Below are 19,147 nucleotides of genomic sequence, written 5' to 3' on the forward strand. Positions count from 1 at the left end.
AACAAATCAGAGAGTGGTGCTTGGTAACATCAGCTTGCACGAGTATAACTCAGTCAGGCTTTCCACTGCTGGTGAGTTGAGTGAACCTGCTATAAACATCAGTTGTGAGAGCTGTATCAAGTGCAGGACTTTATTATTTTTGCTCAAAAATAAAGTCAAGAGGGGACTAAAAGTCACAAATCTATTGACAAAGTAGTCAACACTGGTTATGGTGTTATTTTAGTAATAGAGAGTATTTTCTGAGCAATTTACCAACATATCTGAGGTAAATGTTTATACTCCCGACAGCTTTGTCTTGTATCTGCTGTCTTTTACCTTTATTCTACATGTATACAAGACTTAAGCTACATGCTAGCCAGCTAGCTAAATTATTCAGCTTAGTTTTTTAGCTAGTTTATATTTATGTTCTTATGTTGTGAACTATTGAAATGAAGGGCAATTCTATCAGCTAACCCCATCTCCATTTCCAAAGCACAGCCTGACGAGTTCATTTCTGAATGCGCAATAAGACTATGGACTTAAGACTCTGCTAACTTCGCACAAAGAAGCAAAATACAAGCTCCAAGCCTGTTATGTTACAGGCTTTGGACATATTTCATCTCGTGCATGCTTTATAATTGACGCCATACACAAACTGCGACCAATGCAGACTCTCTGGAAGCTTCCTGTTGCACAAAGAAGTGCTTATGCGATGACACTGCCACTGTAAACACCATTCCGCGTTTCCCCGAGATGAATTGCTGTCTTCCCGTGCAGACATTTCAGCGTCGTACTCTGCAAGGCATAAACTGGCTCCATCATCACCCATGTGGAATCAATCAGCCTCCGCTTGGCTAACGAAGAAGGCGCAGAGGCTTTCTTATCCACATGATAGCATGGAGAGGTATTTCTCCGCATGCTGACGTGTGTCACGCACAGGCTACAAGGCTAATCCATTACATTCAACGGAGATACCAGATGATAAACACTTTCAAATTGCTTACTAACGAACAGTACAGTGACGATCAGTGCTTCAGAGAACTGGAGATACAAAACACATGATAGTTGTTCCTCGGGCTACATTGTTGTTTGTCAGACCCAACTTGTGTAATGTCTTTGTGCTTTTTTTCCCCTGTGAATTGGCTTGCCAAGAGAACAAGATTATTGTTTGTTTTCCTGTGGAAAACTAGTAAGCAAGATTCCCATTAACCACCAGGGAAGGACACGGACACTGATACCCACCAATTGGAATTTTTAAATGCGTAAGTTTTAGTTCCCACAAAAAAAGAGATCAAGGTGACTTGGCATCTCATTTACATTTGCGTTAACCATTATCTGAAGATTAGGTAGCAAAAAAACAAAAAAAAAGAAGAAGCAAACTCAATGTGCAATAATGCATTGAGTTAGATTGTGCTGTTTGTACAGTACGTGAATGTACTATCGACATCAAGTCTGTTGTGGGAACTTGAGCTCATGCCCATAGTTAAAATACCAATATGGCAGGTGTTACCTTCAATGTCCTCCCCAGGCAAGTGATGGGAAAGCTTGCTTTATAGTTTTGCATGAAAGTATGAGTAACGACACAGAGCATCTCATTCAATCCATCTGTCTCGACACACACGGGGTCATGGTAAAGTGTTCAGGAAATGACCCGAGGTTGACTGAGTAACAGTGATCATGTGTTTCATATCTTATGCTTTTAAGACATCAGTGTGCAGCATTTGGGTGAATTATAGAGTCTGACCATTACTGGTTACATTATATGCACCATGGATTTTGGCTGCAACCATTCACAATTAAGATTTACATCGTGATTACACATGGTTTCCGACTAATCTGATCAGAAAGGCAATGGAAAAAAAAGATTTACACAATACACTACCACAAATGTGATCGAACAGCCAACGTAAGTCTGGTGTCCAAAGTTTAAGACGTTTACTTTTGCACCAGTTCTACAGCTGTTATTAATTTATAAATGCAAGCCCAAAATTGCTGTTTAGTCACCTAGGTTTAAAATGCAGCTTCTGTATATTACTATCCTTAGACAACTCTACAGTCAAACGTCACACTTTTATTATGCTCTATGGATCAGGAATGTACCAAACCACGCTAAGCAAACACCGGACTTCTGATCACTGCTCCTGGCAGGTCCGCCCTTGCATGCCATCCAATCCTCGCAACTGATGCAGAATGCAATCTCGCCAAGTTCTCCCACATCACCCCATCACTGCTTTATTTCAGATTAAAAACTCTAATGCTTACAGGAAAAAGCAAAAATCTGACCGGCCCCCACCTACACAACCTCACTCAAGAAACCCTGATCTGCACCACACTTCCTACAAGACTCCAGCACGACTTAACTGGATCCACTAACCCCTCAAGATAAAATGAAGAGCTGTATCAAGACTCTTTCTTGTCCTGGCACCCAGGTGGTAGAATGAACTCTCCCTGGATGCCTTCAACTAAACAGTAAAAGCCGTAAGTCCTTACCAAACACTTGAATTAGCGCTTGTACTAACTCCTCTCTGACAGGGTTTTAAGATAGCATTCTCACAGCCTGACCTATTGAAGTAGCTTGAGGAGATGTTTTTGATGCAAGACCAGAAAGCACTTCCGTAAGCCGCTCTGGATAAGGATGTCTGCTAAATACCGTAACCGTAAATGTAAACAAAATAGTGATTATCGAATGGCCGCCCCCTTAACATTACAATGTTAAGGCTACTGTAATGCTCAGGCTCGTATTTATAAATTAGAGTAAGATCACTGTTACGGAATCTTCCTTGGCATTGCGCTTCAAGGTTCCTGTTTTGCTCCTGACATGCTGTCATTGGTTTGTTCCTCTAATGTGTGCACCTGTACTATGTTTATTCCATGATTAGTTTGATTTGTTTCATTGAGAAGTCTGATCTGTAAGTCTACGATTTCCGTGTTCTGTGTTCCTGGTTGAGACCTTGGCCTGTTTTTGACTCTGTATATGTATATACAATACATAAAACTCAATCTGAGTTTACACACTTGCTTCTTGCTTCATCTAAGTGCTTGCTACAAAAACTAAAGGATCAACCATCAGACAACAAACATGTTTTGGACCACTGACTGCATGTGGTAATTTGTTTATTTTTTTAAATAGACATGTCTGTTATGATGTAAGTGCACTTAAGGGTTCTTGGTTTAGTTTTTTTTCCCCCCACAATAGAGTGATTGCCTGTCAGAAAGGGGTCCATGTAAAACCACTTTAAAAGGCCAAGAACTCTTAATTATCCAATGAACCCTTAAAGAACAATTTTATAAGAATGTACCAAGCGCCAAGGATAAGCACTTGAATTAGCGCTTGTGCTAACTGTTAATGTTAATCCATTTGTACTAACTGTTAATGTTAATCCATGACAGGTTCTAAGTATTACGAAGAAATTTTTTTTACCAATAATATGTTCTGCACACTCACCCTGTTAGTGCATACACTCCAAGAAAAAGGGTTATTTAAGGGTTCTTACAGGAAGCTATGCAGCGTTAAAGTATAACTGTGAAAAAATGATTCGACTCTGAATCGACTACAGAAAGTGAATCAAACACGCCATGTATTTTGGATTGTACACATTTTTTTTTTTGTAGATGAGAGCTTTAAAACTGAGCCACGAGACAAAGGACGGAGCTGTAGTGCTGCAGAAAATGAGAAAAACTGAGAAAAATGTGACACACAAAATGTTTTAAACTAGTTATTTATGTAATTATTAAACCATTTACTGATTGCTGGCTCTGTCTCTTCTCTGCTCAAGTAATTTTTGGGATTCTACGCTTGTTTCTTTTTTACTTGCCATATTTCTCATGAAGGAGCGCACGGTGGCTTAGTGGTTAGCATGTTCACCTCACACCTCCAGGGTCGGGAGTTCGATTCCCACCGTGGCCCTGTGTGTGCGGAGTTTGCATGTTCTCCCCGTGCTGTGGGGGTTTCCTCCGGGTACTCCGGTTTCCTCCCCCAGTCCAAAGACATGCATGGTAGTCTGATTGGCGTGTCTAAAGTGTCCGTAGTGTATGAATGTGAATGTGAATGGGTATGTGATTGTGCCCTGCGATGGATCGGCACCCTGTCCAGGGTGTACCCCGCCTTGTGCCCGATGCTCCCTGGGATAGCCTCCAGGTTCCCCCGTGACCCTGAAGGAAGGATAAGTGGTATAGAAGATGGGTGGATGGATTTCTCATGAATAAATGAAAGAATTTTATGATTATTGTTTCATGATTATTGGCCTTCAACCAATGTTTCCTTTTTTCTTTTTGCCTTTTGGTTTATTTAATGATTTGCGGTACGAATCCAAACAAAACAGCAAACAACCCAAAAGTATCGGTTTCACTCTGATTTGTGCTCGGCAAACAGACTGATAGGTGTGAAAGCGCCCTAAGGAACCATCGAAACTGTCTCCGAGAGCAAAGCACTTTATTGTTGCCAAACCTTTCCTTTAAGTATCCGTATCTGAATGGTAACTTCATTATAACCCTGACTGGAAGTTCCTCTCAGGAAGCACTGCGTGAGGCTACAGAAACCAATGGCCGATCTAAAATTGTTCTGCTACCGTGCGCCACTGAGATCTTAAACCATCCAAAATACACACATCCATCTCGGCTCGACTCCACCGAGAGCCCGAAGAGCCAAAGCACACTTCGGGAGTGTGGATCAAATGTGCTCAGCTGGAGATCTGATCTTCTGTAAACGTCCCTCTAGCCGTGGCCACATCCATCATCGTTTGTGCTCGACACTCTGAGAAATGCTCATAATTATCCAAAGCATGTTCAATAATTAATTTAAATGCCAGTAAATGATTTTAGCTTGATCTTAAACATCCGGCCATGTTGACGATGTTCCAAGGCTAACACACACCAAATATATAAGTGTCATCTGATTTATTACAGTCGGGTCTTGGGTTACAGTGGTGCAGAGTGCATGAGAATAATAGTTGGATAATAGAGAGGAAACTCACTCTGGGAGCGCTCGCCGGATGATGGAGTGTTTCTGTCTGTACACGTCCAGCTTGGACAAACAGCTGCATGAGGTGTGATTGGCAAAGCTGATGGTGACCGGCTTGGGCGGCTGCTTCACGGGGACTGTGATCTCAAACAGCTTCAGAAATAACAAAAAAAACAAAACAATAAAAAGACAGATGATGAATCCGATTCCTGAATGTAACAACGTTAGGTCTTAGCAAAGTACAGTCAGAAGCAGCTAAAGCAACAGTGAAAGAATGTACAAGCAACATAAATTTTATGAGTTTGATCGCGTTATAGAGAGAACGTTAAGTTAGGAATAATAGTAAAATAGTCAGATGTTACTGTTACTACTCCAACGTAGACCTTTTTTTTTTTTTTTTTTTTTTTACAATAACTGCACATCCTTCAGTTCCTGTTACTAAGACAAAAAAAGACCAAAGAATGCTTGGTTTTGTGCTCAAAATGTTATGTACTTCCTTTTTTTTTTTTTTTCTTTGAACACCATTTCAAATTATATTCTATATATATAGGAAGTGGTAGCTCAGTGGTTAAGACTGATCGGAAGGTTGTGAGTTCAAATCCCAGGACTACCAAGCGCCCTTGAGCAAGGCCCTCAACCCTCAACTGCTCAGTAGTATAAATGAGACAAATGTAAGCTGATCTGCATAAGTGCATCTGCCAAATGCTGTAAATGTAAATGTTCTGTAATTATAGTCAAGAACCTCTCTTAGTCCCTTAAAGAACCCCTTTTTAAGAGTGTACCAGGTACTGAGTAGAGTGTATATAAATCTTTAAACACCTCATTGATTTTTTTTTTAGGTATTAAGAAGAAATAATAACAAATAATTTAGAGTTTGTTTCACACACTTACCCTGTTAATATACACACTCGTTTTAAAAAAGGGTTCTTCAAGCATTCTTTAAAGGTCTTGAAGGAAAACCTTCTGATAGGGAAACACTCGGTGCGTTTACATGGACAACAATAATCCACTATTAACCAGATTAAGACGATACTCTGATTAAGACACTAGCACGTAAACAGCCATTTTTAATGACCTTAATCCGATTAAGGTCATACTCGAAGTAAACACAAATGGAATTAAGACGTGCGGAGTATTCCTGTTTTAGTCGCTTTATCGACGTGCGTAACAGACATGTACACACCTTAATCACACTATTAACGTCGTGTGAGAGTTTTCACCGCATTGTGCGACAGGACACGATCACACACGGCAGCGCTCAACCGTTTGACGGCAAACAAGAGAGCAGAGCTGCGTCCCAAACCGCGTACTTGCCTACTATAGGCCTGTAGCAGGCGAAATACATGTATCTCGGCTACTATACAGTAGGTAAGTACGCGGTTTGGGACGCAGCCCACGGCTTCAAGCAGTCGTCTATTAGCACGTACAGCACGACAAATAATTAACCGCACTGGAAGCGTTCGTAAAAATTTAAAATAAAAAACACCCAAAACTGTATACGGTTCCATAACGAAGACCAACTGTACGTCGATACGTGAAATTCTGGAGGGACGTCGGACGGCGTGGTGCGGTGACGTAATGACCTGTGCCGTTAATCTAATTACGTTCTATACCATGTAAAACGGGTACATGACAGGAGTATTCTAAAAGCGACTCATGCAAACACCTTAATCACATTATTATCTTACTCAGAGTAAGGTCAATAATTAGATTACTGCTGTCCATGTAAACATAGTCAGTGTTGTAGAGTCCTACTGTACATTTATTGGTGTATTTAAGAGGGGCAACCAAAGAGCCCTTAAGAGAGTATGGAAGGTGGTCAAGGTGATGGGTTTGGTTGTCAAATGTATCTTGGAGAGATAGAAGCTTTTACACTTGAATAAAATCTGACATAACAATTTCTAAAGTAATCTGAGCGATCGGTCCTGGATTACTGCACCGCTCAAAAGAGCTCAGCAGAAGAACTTTAATCTATATCATTCCTAGATAGCGAGTACTTACTGGTGAACAAAAGCCGCGTGTGCAGTGTGCTAGGAGCGACAGCATACAGAAGGTACAGCTCTATATTTTTCCATTCTTTCCAAGGTGTTTCTAAGCGACTAGCATTACAGAACGGCTACAACAGTTAACTTTTAACGCTTGAACATTAACGATTCGTTTATGGCTATAAATTTGACTCGTTATTTTGAAGTGCTGATGTTTTGTTTCGCTCTGGTGTGACATGTTACCACTTGTGACTCTGTATAGCTGAGATATGTTTAAAACTTGAAGCGGAGAATAAACAAATCCGCCATGTCAGAACTTCAATAGGAGGGTAAATAAAATACAAACGAAATGAAACATATCGCATGCACATCACATCAGAGGATCTGCTGCAGAAGCATGACTCGAAAACTGGAGTCGCCGAACAATGGACAGTATTTTCGAGTACTTGGTTTAAACCGCTGTGATACTTGCTGCGTCTGCTTCCGGACTGCTCTGCACCAGTCGATGATGTCTGATATAGAAAGTAATTTTGAGACAGGAAATGAGTATCGGCACATGTCTGTCCCCGTCAGAAACTCACGCCCGGGTTCTCCGGCTTGCGTGTATCCTGGCTCGATTTGTCCACAGTGATGAGGACTTGCCGAGGCCTCAGACACCCAGCCCCTCTCGATGCATTTGGCAGCACAACAAATACTCCAAGCTCACTAATAAAAACTCTACAATCCCCCAAACCACTATTTTAGTTCTTGGAAAATTCGCCTCCTATTGGTTTTCCATGCCTCACTACAGGGGGACGGTTCATTACCAGATTTATTTAGGACTTCGTACAAAAACGGACGTAGCTAAGCAGAAAGTTGGACTAAGAATGAGGCTGGAGAGAAGAAGAAGAAGAAGAAGAAGCAGAAGAAGGGCTCTCTGAAGGCCCATTGGCTCCTACTGTTTATCAACAACAGTAGCAAGGCAGACGGATGAGGTAGTCATCTGAGGTAGGCTTATATTCATGGAAAGCACTTAAACACACATTTTTACACATTTACTAGACTATATTCCCTTGTAACAGCTTTTAGCGAGTGGTTCCCGGACCGCTCTCCAAAATAAAAGCACTTTAGTTGGATATTTACAGTCGGCTGAGCCTGCATATCATCTGAAGCAGGTGACACGAGGGTCAGACGTAACCCGAGATCCGTTTAAAGCGGTCTGGAGAAGTAGCACAGTGAAGGGGTTAAGCTGACACAGGTGTCTGGCGAGTGTCGAGAAGAACAAGAAGAAAAAAAATGTGAAATCACAATCGTCTGTCACATGGAACCTCTGACACAAAGCAGGCTGGGTTTATAGAGGAGGGAAATAAAAGGGAGGGTTTGTATGTAGACAGAAGATTCATTTTATATAAACTGAGCCAGAAACATCTTCAAAACACACCCATGGATCTGATAAGTAATAATCATGCTGCTGTTTTCGCCAAAAAGACATGGGACTGGAACTGTTTTATCGTACGGAATATAAATACATTTATTTGCAAGTTATTTACAACGCATTAAATAAAGGCGTGGCTTTCGTGAGAATATAGTTTGTTTGTTTCCCATAAGAGCGCATGGGTGTGTAAATTCTCGTAAAAGGAGACGATCTATTTATTTAAATCGTATAATGTACTGGGATTTTACACGTCATATTTCATGTTTAGGATAATTGGATGTTTGGGTCATTTTAAGATTCACTCATGGCATTCTCACATTGTTTCTCCCCTTTTTGTTCCGTAGACTCGCCATGTTTTAGGTCTGTATGAGGTCACGTGGCGCTGTGATTTATTCGATGCTGCAGAATTAACGCTGCTCTCGTGTGGAACTGCATTATGAAACGTATCGAGAGCGAGATTTTAATCCGATTTGTTTTGTGCAGCACTACGTTTAGTGTTCTAAAAGTGCTGACGACATCCGCGACACTCTCAGAAAAGCATGTTGCGATGTATCGCGGTATGTCATAATATCGATAAGTGGACTCAAAACCTATTTTTTTAAATTTTGGAAATCAGAAATATAGCATGGCAGTTGTACTATGAGAATTGCACTGAGAAAACATGGGTTTCTGTCGCGGTCATGGATTTAGACGGAAAAAAAAAACGACAACTGAATGGCAGAGAGAATTCTGGTTCTCGCCCAGTAGGACGGCGTCTTCCTTTAAATGACAGGAGGGAACCTACTCTGCCCCGTGGGGTCAACCCACCCAAACCAGTCTGTGTGCAATTAAGGGAGGCCTAGCTGCTAAAAGTCAGAGCTTTGACCCCCCTAAATCAAGCCTCACTAATCCAGGACTCTCTACATCTACGTCACAGGTTAAGACGATGCCAAACAAGTCTATGACGCAGAAATCAGTTGTCCTCACACACACACACACACACACACACACTCCATCAAACTACACAGTTATACACTACGCTATTTCATACATGTAACTCTATCCTCAGCCTTAACCTTCAAACAAAAGCAAATCCAGCAGCTCGTTTTATTTCTCAAATCAATATTATTTTGTGTAATTCATAAGGAGACCAAGCTAAAATAGTGTCAAAATGGAGAAAGCCATTTCTCCAACACAAACAAATTACTCCGAGCTCTCAAATTCCTTTAAAAACCCACACTGTCATTTTAGTGCCTTAAACAATTTAGGTCCTGCTTCACTAAAAGAAATGTACAAGATGATTTGTTAAAAGGGTCTACAGAGGATTTGCGTTTAACAATAAGATGTAAAATTCCATCCTTGCAATGTCTGTCTTAAAGAATATGTGATTTACAGAGTTACCTAAAGGTGCTAATAGATTCATTCTGCACTGAAGCTAAACCTGAAGTTAAAAGTCTTTTCAGGAACAACGATCGGGTGTGCAATTTAATACGTCTGGAGGGCATGTATTAAATTTGCAATAGCATGCTGCTCAGAACATTTCTTAAAACCTGTTATTACTGCAGTAAAGATATTCACCAGCATCATTTAACTTGAGGTTTTCCTTGATATTTACCTTTTAATTTAATGCATGCTCACATTTACACTATTATATATTTATCTGTTTATTTTAGTAAATATTTTTTAACAGTTTTCCAACTCAACTTTAACAAGCCCACTAACTGCACAATTTATCCAATTGCCTATAATGTCTATAGTGTCTATAGTGTCTACAGTGTCTATAATGTCTATAGTGTCTACAGTGTCTATAATGTCTATAGTGTCTACAGTGTCTACAGTGTCTATAGTGTCTACAGTGTCTATAGTGTCTACAGTGTCTATAATGTCTATAGTGTCTACAGTGTCTATAATGTCTACAGTGTCTATAGTGTCTATAATGTCTATAGTGTCTACAGTGTCTATAATGTCTACAGTGTCTATAATGTATATAATGTTTATAGTGTCTATAATGTCTACAGTGTCTATAATGTCTATAGTGTCTACAGTGTCTATAATGTCTATAGTGTCTACAGTGTCTATAATGTCTATAGTGTCTACAGTGTCTACAGTGTCTATAATGTCTATAGTGCCTACAGTGTCTATAGTGTCTATAATGTTTATAGTGTCTATAGTGTCTACAGTGTCTATAATGTATACAGTGTCTACAGTGCCTACAGTGTCTATAGTGTCTATAATGTTTATAGTGTCTATAATGTCTATAGTGCCTACAGTGTCTGTAATGTCTATAGTGTCTACAGTGTCTATAATGTCTATAGTGTTTACAGTGTCTATAATGTCTATAGTGTCTACAGTGTCTATAATGTCTATAGTGTCTACAGTGTCTATAGTGTCTATAATGTCTATAGTGTCTACAGTGTCTATAGTGTCTATAGTGTCTACAGTGCCTACAGTGCCTACAGTGCCTATAATGTTTACAGTGTCTATAATGTCTATAATGTCTACAGTGTCTATAATGTTTGTAGTGTCTATAATGTATATAATGTCTATAGTGTCTATGGTGTCTATAGTGTCTATAGTGTCTACAGTGTCTACAGTGTCTATAATGTCTATAGTGTCTATAATGTCTATAGTGTCTGCAGTGTCTATAATGTCTATAGTGTCTATAATGTATATAATGTCTACAGTGTCTATAATGTTTGTAGTGTCTATAATGTATATAATGTCTATAGTGTCTATGGTGTCTATAGTGTCTACAGTGTCTACAGTGTCTATAATGTCTATAGTGTCTATAATGTCTATAGTGTCTGCAGTGTCTATAATGTCTATAGTGTCTATAATGTATATAATGTCTACAGTGTCTATAATGTCTATAGTGTCTATGGTGTCTATAGTGTCTACAGTGTCTATAATGTCTACAGTGTCTATAATGTCTATAGTGTCTATAATATATAATATATGGACGTTCTCCCTTTTATATCTGTCAACATTATGAATATTTGAATAGTGGTAGAATTGTTCTGGCAGATCTAAATCAAACACACACACACACACACACACACACACACATACACACACACGCTACATTGAAACTCACCGTTTTGCTGATGAAGGAGGTGCTGATGTTCATGCACTGGAGGTCCTCACTGTTGCAGCAGCCTCCACATCTGTAGACAGACACGCACGGGGGTTTAAAGAAGGTGTTTGTCGCCGCCCCAAACTCTTTCCCCACATCTAAACACACCTCGCGCGGCATGCACAGCGTCTTTCTCCACTCTGCCTCAATACCTGTTGCACGAGGAGACAGCCAGACAGGAAGACGAAAAGCGTTAGATTTTTATAAATTTTTAAAAAATAGGAATTAAAAAATGACATTTTCTGCATTATTGATCTGGGATGACACTACAGAAATGTTCAAATAAAACAATAATGAATTATTCTCAGTACTGAAATCATGAATGTATTTTATAATATTTGAGTCGATTTGGGAATCAAGTGCTTTGGGAAGCACTTCATCATTTTTAGTATTTTTATCTTGCACCAACATACAACACACTACACTATTAATGCAGCAGTAAATAAAAAATAATAATAATCAGGGATATGGAGATGATTTTTGGTAAGGAGGTTTTTTGAATAATTATGGAAGGAGTCTCCAGCGTCAGAGGTGAAGCTGTAATTTAAATTATTATTCTTTTTTTTTTTTTTAAATGAGTCTTTATTGATCACATATACACTACAGCAGAGTGAAATTCTTTTCTTCACATAGCCCAGCATGTCAGAAAGCTGGGGTCAGAGTGCAGGGTCAGCCATGATACAGCGCCCCCTGGAGCAGAGAGGGTTAAGAGCCTTGCTCAAGCCCCAACAGCCCCAACAGTGGCAGCTTGGCAGTGCTGGGGCTTGAACCCCCGACCTTCCGCTCAGTAACCCAGAACGTTAACCGTCAAACCTAAAGGTGTGTCGTTCTTTGATGAAAAAACTGTAATCACTGGCAAACTGTTGTGGTATAGTAAGCGAGAGAGAAAAGACTTCAGGACTTCACTCGACCCACCATATGATTGTAACTTTGCCGAACCCACTCAGCGTCTAAAGAGTCAGAATACGCAAACATTTAAAGGGATGCTTACTTTTAAATATATCGAGGTTGAAGTAGGCGGCGGCGAAGGAGAGCTCCTCTGAGTGTGGGTCTGGGTCTCTGTGAGAGAAGCGAGGATTGATGCTACGTTTCGAGTGGCACTTTAACATGTTCCAGTAACTGGGGTAGAGTAGCCTCATCAGCTCGTCCACGCTGCCCGCAGAACGCAACTGTTCCTCCAGATCCGGCTCTGACAGCTCCTAACACACACACACACACACACACACACACACACAAGTACAAACAGACAGACGTATAAAGTGTTTTTAACATCTGAACTCATATTCCCAGGTTTAAATGCAAAGTATCCCAGATTTGAGCCAAGCTCACTCTGAAGCCATAAAATGATTGAGTCGAAGAGCCAGAAACAACACAGCAACAGATTCAGCACTCCTCTGGAGGCATGGCCGCCCTCCTTCACCACGTAAATACGGTCTCGTTTATAAGATCCGCTTGTTGTAGACAGGTTTGTTAATGAACAGTGTCCGTTTTCGACTGGTTTCTGAGAGAGAAAACCAGTGGTGTCATTTCTGATTTATGAACTTCCATAATGATGTAGGAATAAGCCAATAAACCCTCCACACACACACACACACACACACACACATTCAGAACCCATGCTGAAATAAAAGCTCCCCTTTACCAGCGCACAATTTAGAGGCAATTCATGTTAAAAAGGTTTAAAGATGAAGGCCTCTAAATGGTACCCAAAAATATACAGTGGTGCTTGAAAGTTTGTGAACCCTTCAGAATGTTCTACATTTCTGCATAAATATGACCTAAAACATCATCAATTTTTCACACAAGTCCTAAAATTGGTCATTCATCATCCGTACAGGATTCTGTGGAGTTTTTTGGTGATTGTTGCGATCAAACCCCAAAAAGGCTTGATTTTGCTGTGGCTTTTTTTTTTCCAAAATTTGTGACGCAGCTCACTCGAATCAGCGAAATCGCAAAATCGCACGACATTGTCCTGCACGCACTTTCGCAGCGATGTTTGTTGGGAAACGAGACCTTTTAGCTGTACTCATGTTCGACGCACGTGAATCGAAGAGGGCTTCGGCTGAATTCTGTCGTTCTGCCGAATCCGCGTAAAATCCGCGCTAATTTTAAAACATCGCAAGCTCCTGCAAATATCGTAGAGTTTCCGTGATTTTGCGTTCATCGGTGCCATCGCAAAACCCTGGACGGACTGGTTTATTTATTGAGGAAAACCATCCGATATTACATATCTGTGAGTCGCAACAGTACGTGAACCCTCAGGATTAGCAGATAATTTCAAGGTGAGATTAGAGTCAGGCGTTTTCAAACGACGGGATGAAAATGTCTCTTTCAAACTTTCAAGCACTGCTACAATTAACACCTACACACACATGGAGCTTAGAAATACCTCGGTGTGCTGTTGAATTAGTCTTAGAATTTTACTGTTGTAGAAGATGAATCGACACCTTCGGACCAATCCAGAGCTCAACAGCACTGTGGTGTAAAAGTGTAACAGAGACAGGGGCGGAGTTAGCCATTTAAAAATCCCTAGGCAAAATATAGGAATGGGGCCCTCACTTCAGTGTTTTAGCATCAATATTAAAGTTTTCAGCACATTTTATTTAGCATTAATAATTACTATATATATATATATATATGTATATGTATATGTATAATGTGCATTTTTATCGCACCCTTGGCTTCTGGAGGCTCAAAGCGGTTGCCTACCTTCGCCTAGTGCTAAGTCCGCCCCTGAACGGAGATGCACAATAAAGTAATAGCATTAATAGTAATGCTTTATATCATCCATCCAACATGCTGTGCAAAATATTTTGATCTGACATGGTGAAATTCTGGCCTGTATTACCAGCAGATAAAAGTGATTTGTGTTCGCTGGATCGTGAACGCTGTGATTCATCTAAACACACACACACACACACACACACACACACACACACACACACACGCACAGTCTGGAGCATAATCTGCAGCATCTGAGATCAGTCAGGATCACATCAATGCTGTATAATGTTCACGAATTGGTTAAATTAGCAAATATTGTAGTAATGAATAAGAAATCATAAATATAAAAAGTGCAGAATTAAGAATAAATGATATTCCAGACTGTATTCCAGGTGTATACGTTATCACTGCTGCATTCGTGGACAGCTAGCTTGGAGCTCCCGTGAATACCAGTGAATATCAGCGTAGCAGCTAGTAAACGTTTTAGATCAGGATACCAGGATATAAGTCGCTAATCCGGTGTCTTTGTACATGACAAAGAAAGCTTTTTCTTATTACATGCACATGCAAAGTCTGTGGTAATTCAGGGTCTTAGTGTATATACAATGGCTTCTTTGTGAAAATATCCGTACACATAGAGTAGATATTGTCCAGACCTGACAGAGGGATCTAGATCGGGACTGTAGCTAAACTACGGCAACACTAACAGGGCGTTCAGTTAGGCTTTCTGTGATGTTGATCCGTCCCATTTTCTTTATATTTAAAGATGGAATCTCGGGTGGATCAGATAAGGGGAGGTCGGGGGTGGGGGTTTGTTTGATATTGGATTTGGAAATCATTTAACATTTGGAAATGTTTACATATAAAGAGTCTCGATTATCTTTTTGATAAGGGGTTTGAATTCCGTTATATTACACTGTTGTTACCTAGCGCTACATAGTACGTCTTCATGTTAGCTAAGCCGAACGTACACGAACAGATTTTATTTCACATTAACAAACTCAAAACATTCTCCATTTACCGTGACAGAAAGCGAGAGCAAGATGGGTGGAGGGGGCGGAGCTTCCCGAAAGGGATTCATACCGGAGAGTTCAAAACAAAGGTGCACATCATTCCCGATTCATACATCTATTACCTCATCTCACCTTCCGATCGATTATATGCTCTTTTTGTGTATGCTTGAGCACAAAATGTGTAAAAGCTTGGCAGATCTGGTCAAATAATACAGTCAGAGTAAACGCCCTGAACCTTGTGGCGCAGTAATATCACGTATCGATGATGAATCGATTATGATTATATCGCACAAGCCTAGAAAACAGAACTGTCCAAATGATAAATTAATCAATTAGAAATCAAACAAAACTGTAAGCACAAACGCAGTCCATATAGCTGTCAACCAGCCAGTCGTCCGGCTCAACCTCTACACTTTGCATGTGTACAAATAAGGACCGTATGATGTGGAAAGCATCTCCACTCTTCCATAAAACCACACTGTGTAAATCAGTCCGTAATAGACCGAAGTGTCATCACTCGACTGCTGCAGGGCCTTGACGTGAACCGAGACTGCAGGTCCGTGTGCGGTGATAAAAACAAGCGTCTCTGTGTTGAAATGCCCAGAGTCTCAGGGGGACAGGATTTTGGCAGGGTGTGAAAACATACGCAGACGGCATGCAGTGCACACTTCACGATGGGAAAACGATACGGCTGTGTGGGAGACTCCGGGACATGCGCCGTGACGGATCGACACCAGCGGTAAAGAAACAAACTCCGTATTATGTACAGGAAAGTGAGAAAAGTACAATTCTATCTGTTTTCATAATAAACAAAAACAAAAAACCACCTAATGAGTCAAAACCGCTACAGTTAGGCTACATGAGCCTGGATTACAGCACACGATCATTGTGCAAAATGAATTCTCTACATTTTTCAGATGAGGTCAGGAGATTACAGCATTACATCAATCTGGTTTTCCACATAAGAGCGAATTTACAAATTTGCAGAAAAGTCCCAGAAACAATTTCTTTTTTTTTGTCCAGGAAGACCACGTTAACTCCTTCCTCCGTAAGGTTCGAGTCTTATCTCTTCCACTGTATCACATGTTCAGACATCGCTCTGATGGCTTTGATCTAACAAACTTGTGGAGTTCATGCCCAGCTCGAGCGCACACTGTCAGTGACGACGTTTACACGGACAGCAGTAATCTAATTATTGACTTTATTCTGAATAAGACGTATAATAATGTGATTAAGGTGTTTACATGAGTCGCTTTTGGAATACTCCATTCATGTTCCCGTGTTACGTGTTATAGAACGTAGACGGATTAACGGCACACGTCATTACGTCCCCGCGCCACGTCGTCCGACGTCCCTTCAGAATTTCACGTATCGACGTACAGTCGGTCTTCGTTATGGAACCGTATACAGTTTTGGGTGTTTAATTTTTAATTTTTACGAACGTTTCAAGTGCGGTTAATTATTTGTCGTGCTGTCGTGCTAACAGACGACTGCTTGAAGCCGTGGGCTGCGTCCCAAACCGCGTACTTACCGTCTATATAGTATATAGAGATACATGTATTTCTCCTACTATATACTAGGCAAGTACGCGGTTTGGGACGCAGCCGTGCTCTCTTGTTGAGCGCTGCCGTGTGTGTACGTGTCCTGTCGCACAATGCAGTGAAAACTCCCACACGACGTTAATAGTGTGATTAAGGTGTGTACGTGTCTGTAACGCACGTCGATAATGCGACTAAAACAGGAAATACTCCACACGTCTTAATTCCATTTGTGTTTACTTCGAGTATGACTTTAATCAGATTAAGGTCATCAATAATCTCTGTTTACATGCTAGTGTCTTAATCAGAGTATCGTCTTAATCGGGTTCATATCGGATTATCGTTGTCCGTATAAACGTACTGATTGAAACAAAAGTGGGATGTACCAGATGCTAAAATTCTGAAATTCGTGCAGATATTTCTAAAGATTCTACATTTTCACTCGCGTTATCGTGCTGATTTTGCATTAAACTGAATAAAAACGCTAAACGTTTTCACTATCTTTACGAAGGGTGCCAATACTTCAAGAGCTGACAGTCTACTGTATAATGCGGCATCAAAAAATAGATCATCATCAGCCAGAGAAAGCGCCGCTCCTGCGGTGTACATGGCTCGTAAGTCAGCTTTGTGCTTTATGGATTCGTTTCTGTCTCACATGTACTGTCAGTCTCCGTGGAATCACCGGATCGTTTCATCGCTCTCGAAAGAATCGTGTCAGAAGGAAGAAATTCAGTCCGTGAAGGAAGCGGTCCCACGTTACGCTCCTTCATCTGTGCTCAGAGAACTCAAATCCCACTGAACGGTCTGAACGAGCCCATTGTACTGGGCCTCGTCCGTGCCTTTTGTTTGCGTTGATCGTGGAGATAACTTGCCAGTCCGTTTCCTATGCTAAACAATAGGGACCGTGTGAAATGGTGATGTGTGTGTGTGTGTGTGTGTGTGTGTGTGTGTGTGTGCTAGCTGCACGGACACCTTCACACGTCACCGAGGTCGCGTAACACCAGAAACATCTCAGTACAATGCACTATTTTTTACTCATCCATTAAGTCATAAATAGAGCAGGAACGAGACGACGGGCTCGGAGGCATCAAGTCTGAACCATAAACGGCGCTCATTGTTGCTTTATTAGCACCAAGAGGACACAAATATTTCCTAGAGACAAGAATAAGAAAGTTCCGGTTGGGTTTAGTCACACAGCGATGAAATAAATCCTTTCCATTCCAGTCTGAGGATAGTTTGCTGATGTTTAAATCACATTAGACTCTCATTATTGTTTTTGTTTGTTTGTTTGTTTGTTTGTTTTTTTAACAAGTTCGTTATTTGTAAGCTCAGTTCCCTTTCAAAGGGAACTTCGACGTTGCGTTTAGCATAACGCTATGGGAGCGCCCTTGCGCGCGTGACCGCAGTGTTATGCTAAACGCAACGTCTCGTTCCCTTCTCAGGGAACAGGGTTACGTGCGTAACCCAGACGATTTCTAATGACTGTTTTCACTTTCTTTGTGATTACACATCAGCCGTGTTTAATCTGGGAAAGCGGTCCTCGATGACGCAGCGTAATGAGTGTTTAAGAGATGAAGATTCAGACAGCGTCGCAAATGCACGCAAAATTTAGAGCAGCCACCCACCTCGCTCTCCACACACTGACTCTCCACACGTCCACGTTTTTACCCATTTCACTTCGGTTATCAAGGACATCGGACACAGTCGGTCTTGAGCAAAGTGATCACGTGCCATCGAATGAATTACGTGCAAAGGAGAGTCATTAAGCACTTAGCATGCGCTCGTGATAAACCACAACACTCGACACACAATGAAATACAAACATGTAAACAGTCTGAAAATCTTTCTTCTGCGTCGGACATGCTTTGATATGCAAATGAACATAACGTAATATACAGTATATGCAAATTAGTCAAGGGCATCATCTGCTGAATTCTAGCGTCTTCTGGCGCATGCATTAACTACTGAAAAGTTATTCCTGAATTTCTCACCAACAAAACACGTTAGATCCGATTTACAGTAGGTTGGGGGTTCAAGCCGTTCATTTCAAGTGTCCCGTCAAATAACTATAAGAAGTCAATAATAAATATTATAACGTTGATTGCCTACAGTATCTCTAAAGCCCATCTGAAACCACATTTGGCTCTGAAATTGGTTCAGTTCTCAGAATTGGTCATTATTTGAACATACAGTGTAAGCAGTAATACCGGATTAACTCCCCAGCTGATCCCCCCATTGATCTATCAGATCGTCACTGATTACTGAAAAAGCATGCATTAAAAATGCCATCAGAGACGATTACTACGTCTAGCAAGTCGAATCGGCTAAGACTTTTACAGGTAGCATTTTACAAACCCCGTCAACACTCACATTCATATAATAAAGTTCTCACATAAAGTAAATCATTTATATCACATGTGTG

At 40.8% G+C, this 19,147-nt stretch overlaps 1 protein-coding gene across 1 annotated transcript in view; it reads right to left on the bottom strand.

Annotated features, from left to right (window-relative positions):
- Nucleotides 1-19,147, bottom strand: part of vegfc (vascular endothelial growth factor c) — a 59,304-nt gene that overhangs the window by 22,786 nt on the left and 17,371 nt on the right. The window contains exons 2-4 of the mRNA XM_053622136.1: nt 12,442-12,649; nt 11,412-11,602; nt 4,953-5,092 (exon numbers count right to left, since the gene is read on the bottom strand). Coding sequence (XP_053478111.1) covers nt 4,953-5,092; nt 11,412-11,602; nt 12,442-12,649 — 539 coding nt within the window. The remainder of the gene's footprint in view (nt 1-4,952; nt 5,093-11,411; nt 11,603-12,441; nt 12,650-19,147) is intronic.

Source organism: Ictalurus furcatus, chromosome 3 (assembly GCF_023375685.1).
Source record: "Ictalurus furcatus strain D&B chromosome 3, Billie_1.0, whole genome shotgun sequence".
NCBI classification, from domain to species: domain Eukaryota; kingdom Metazoa; phylum Chordata; class Actinopteri; order Siluriformes; family Ictaluridae; genus Ictalurus; species Ictalurus furcatus.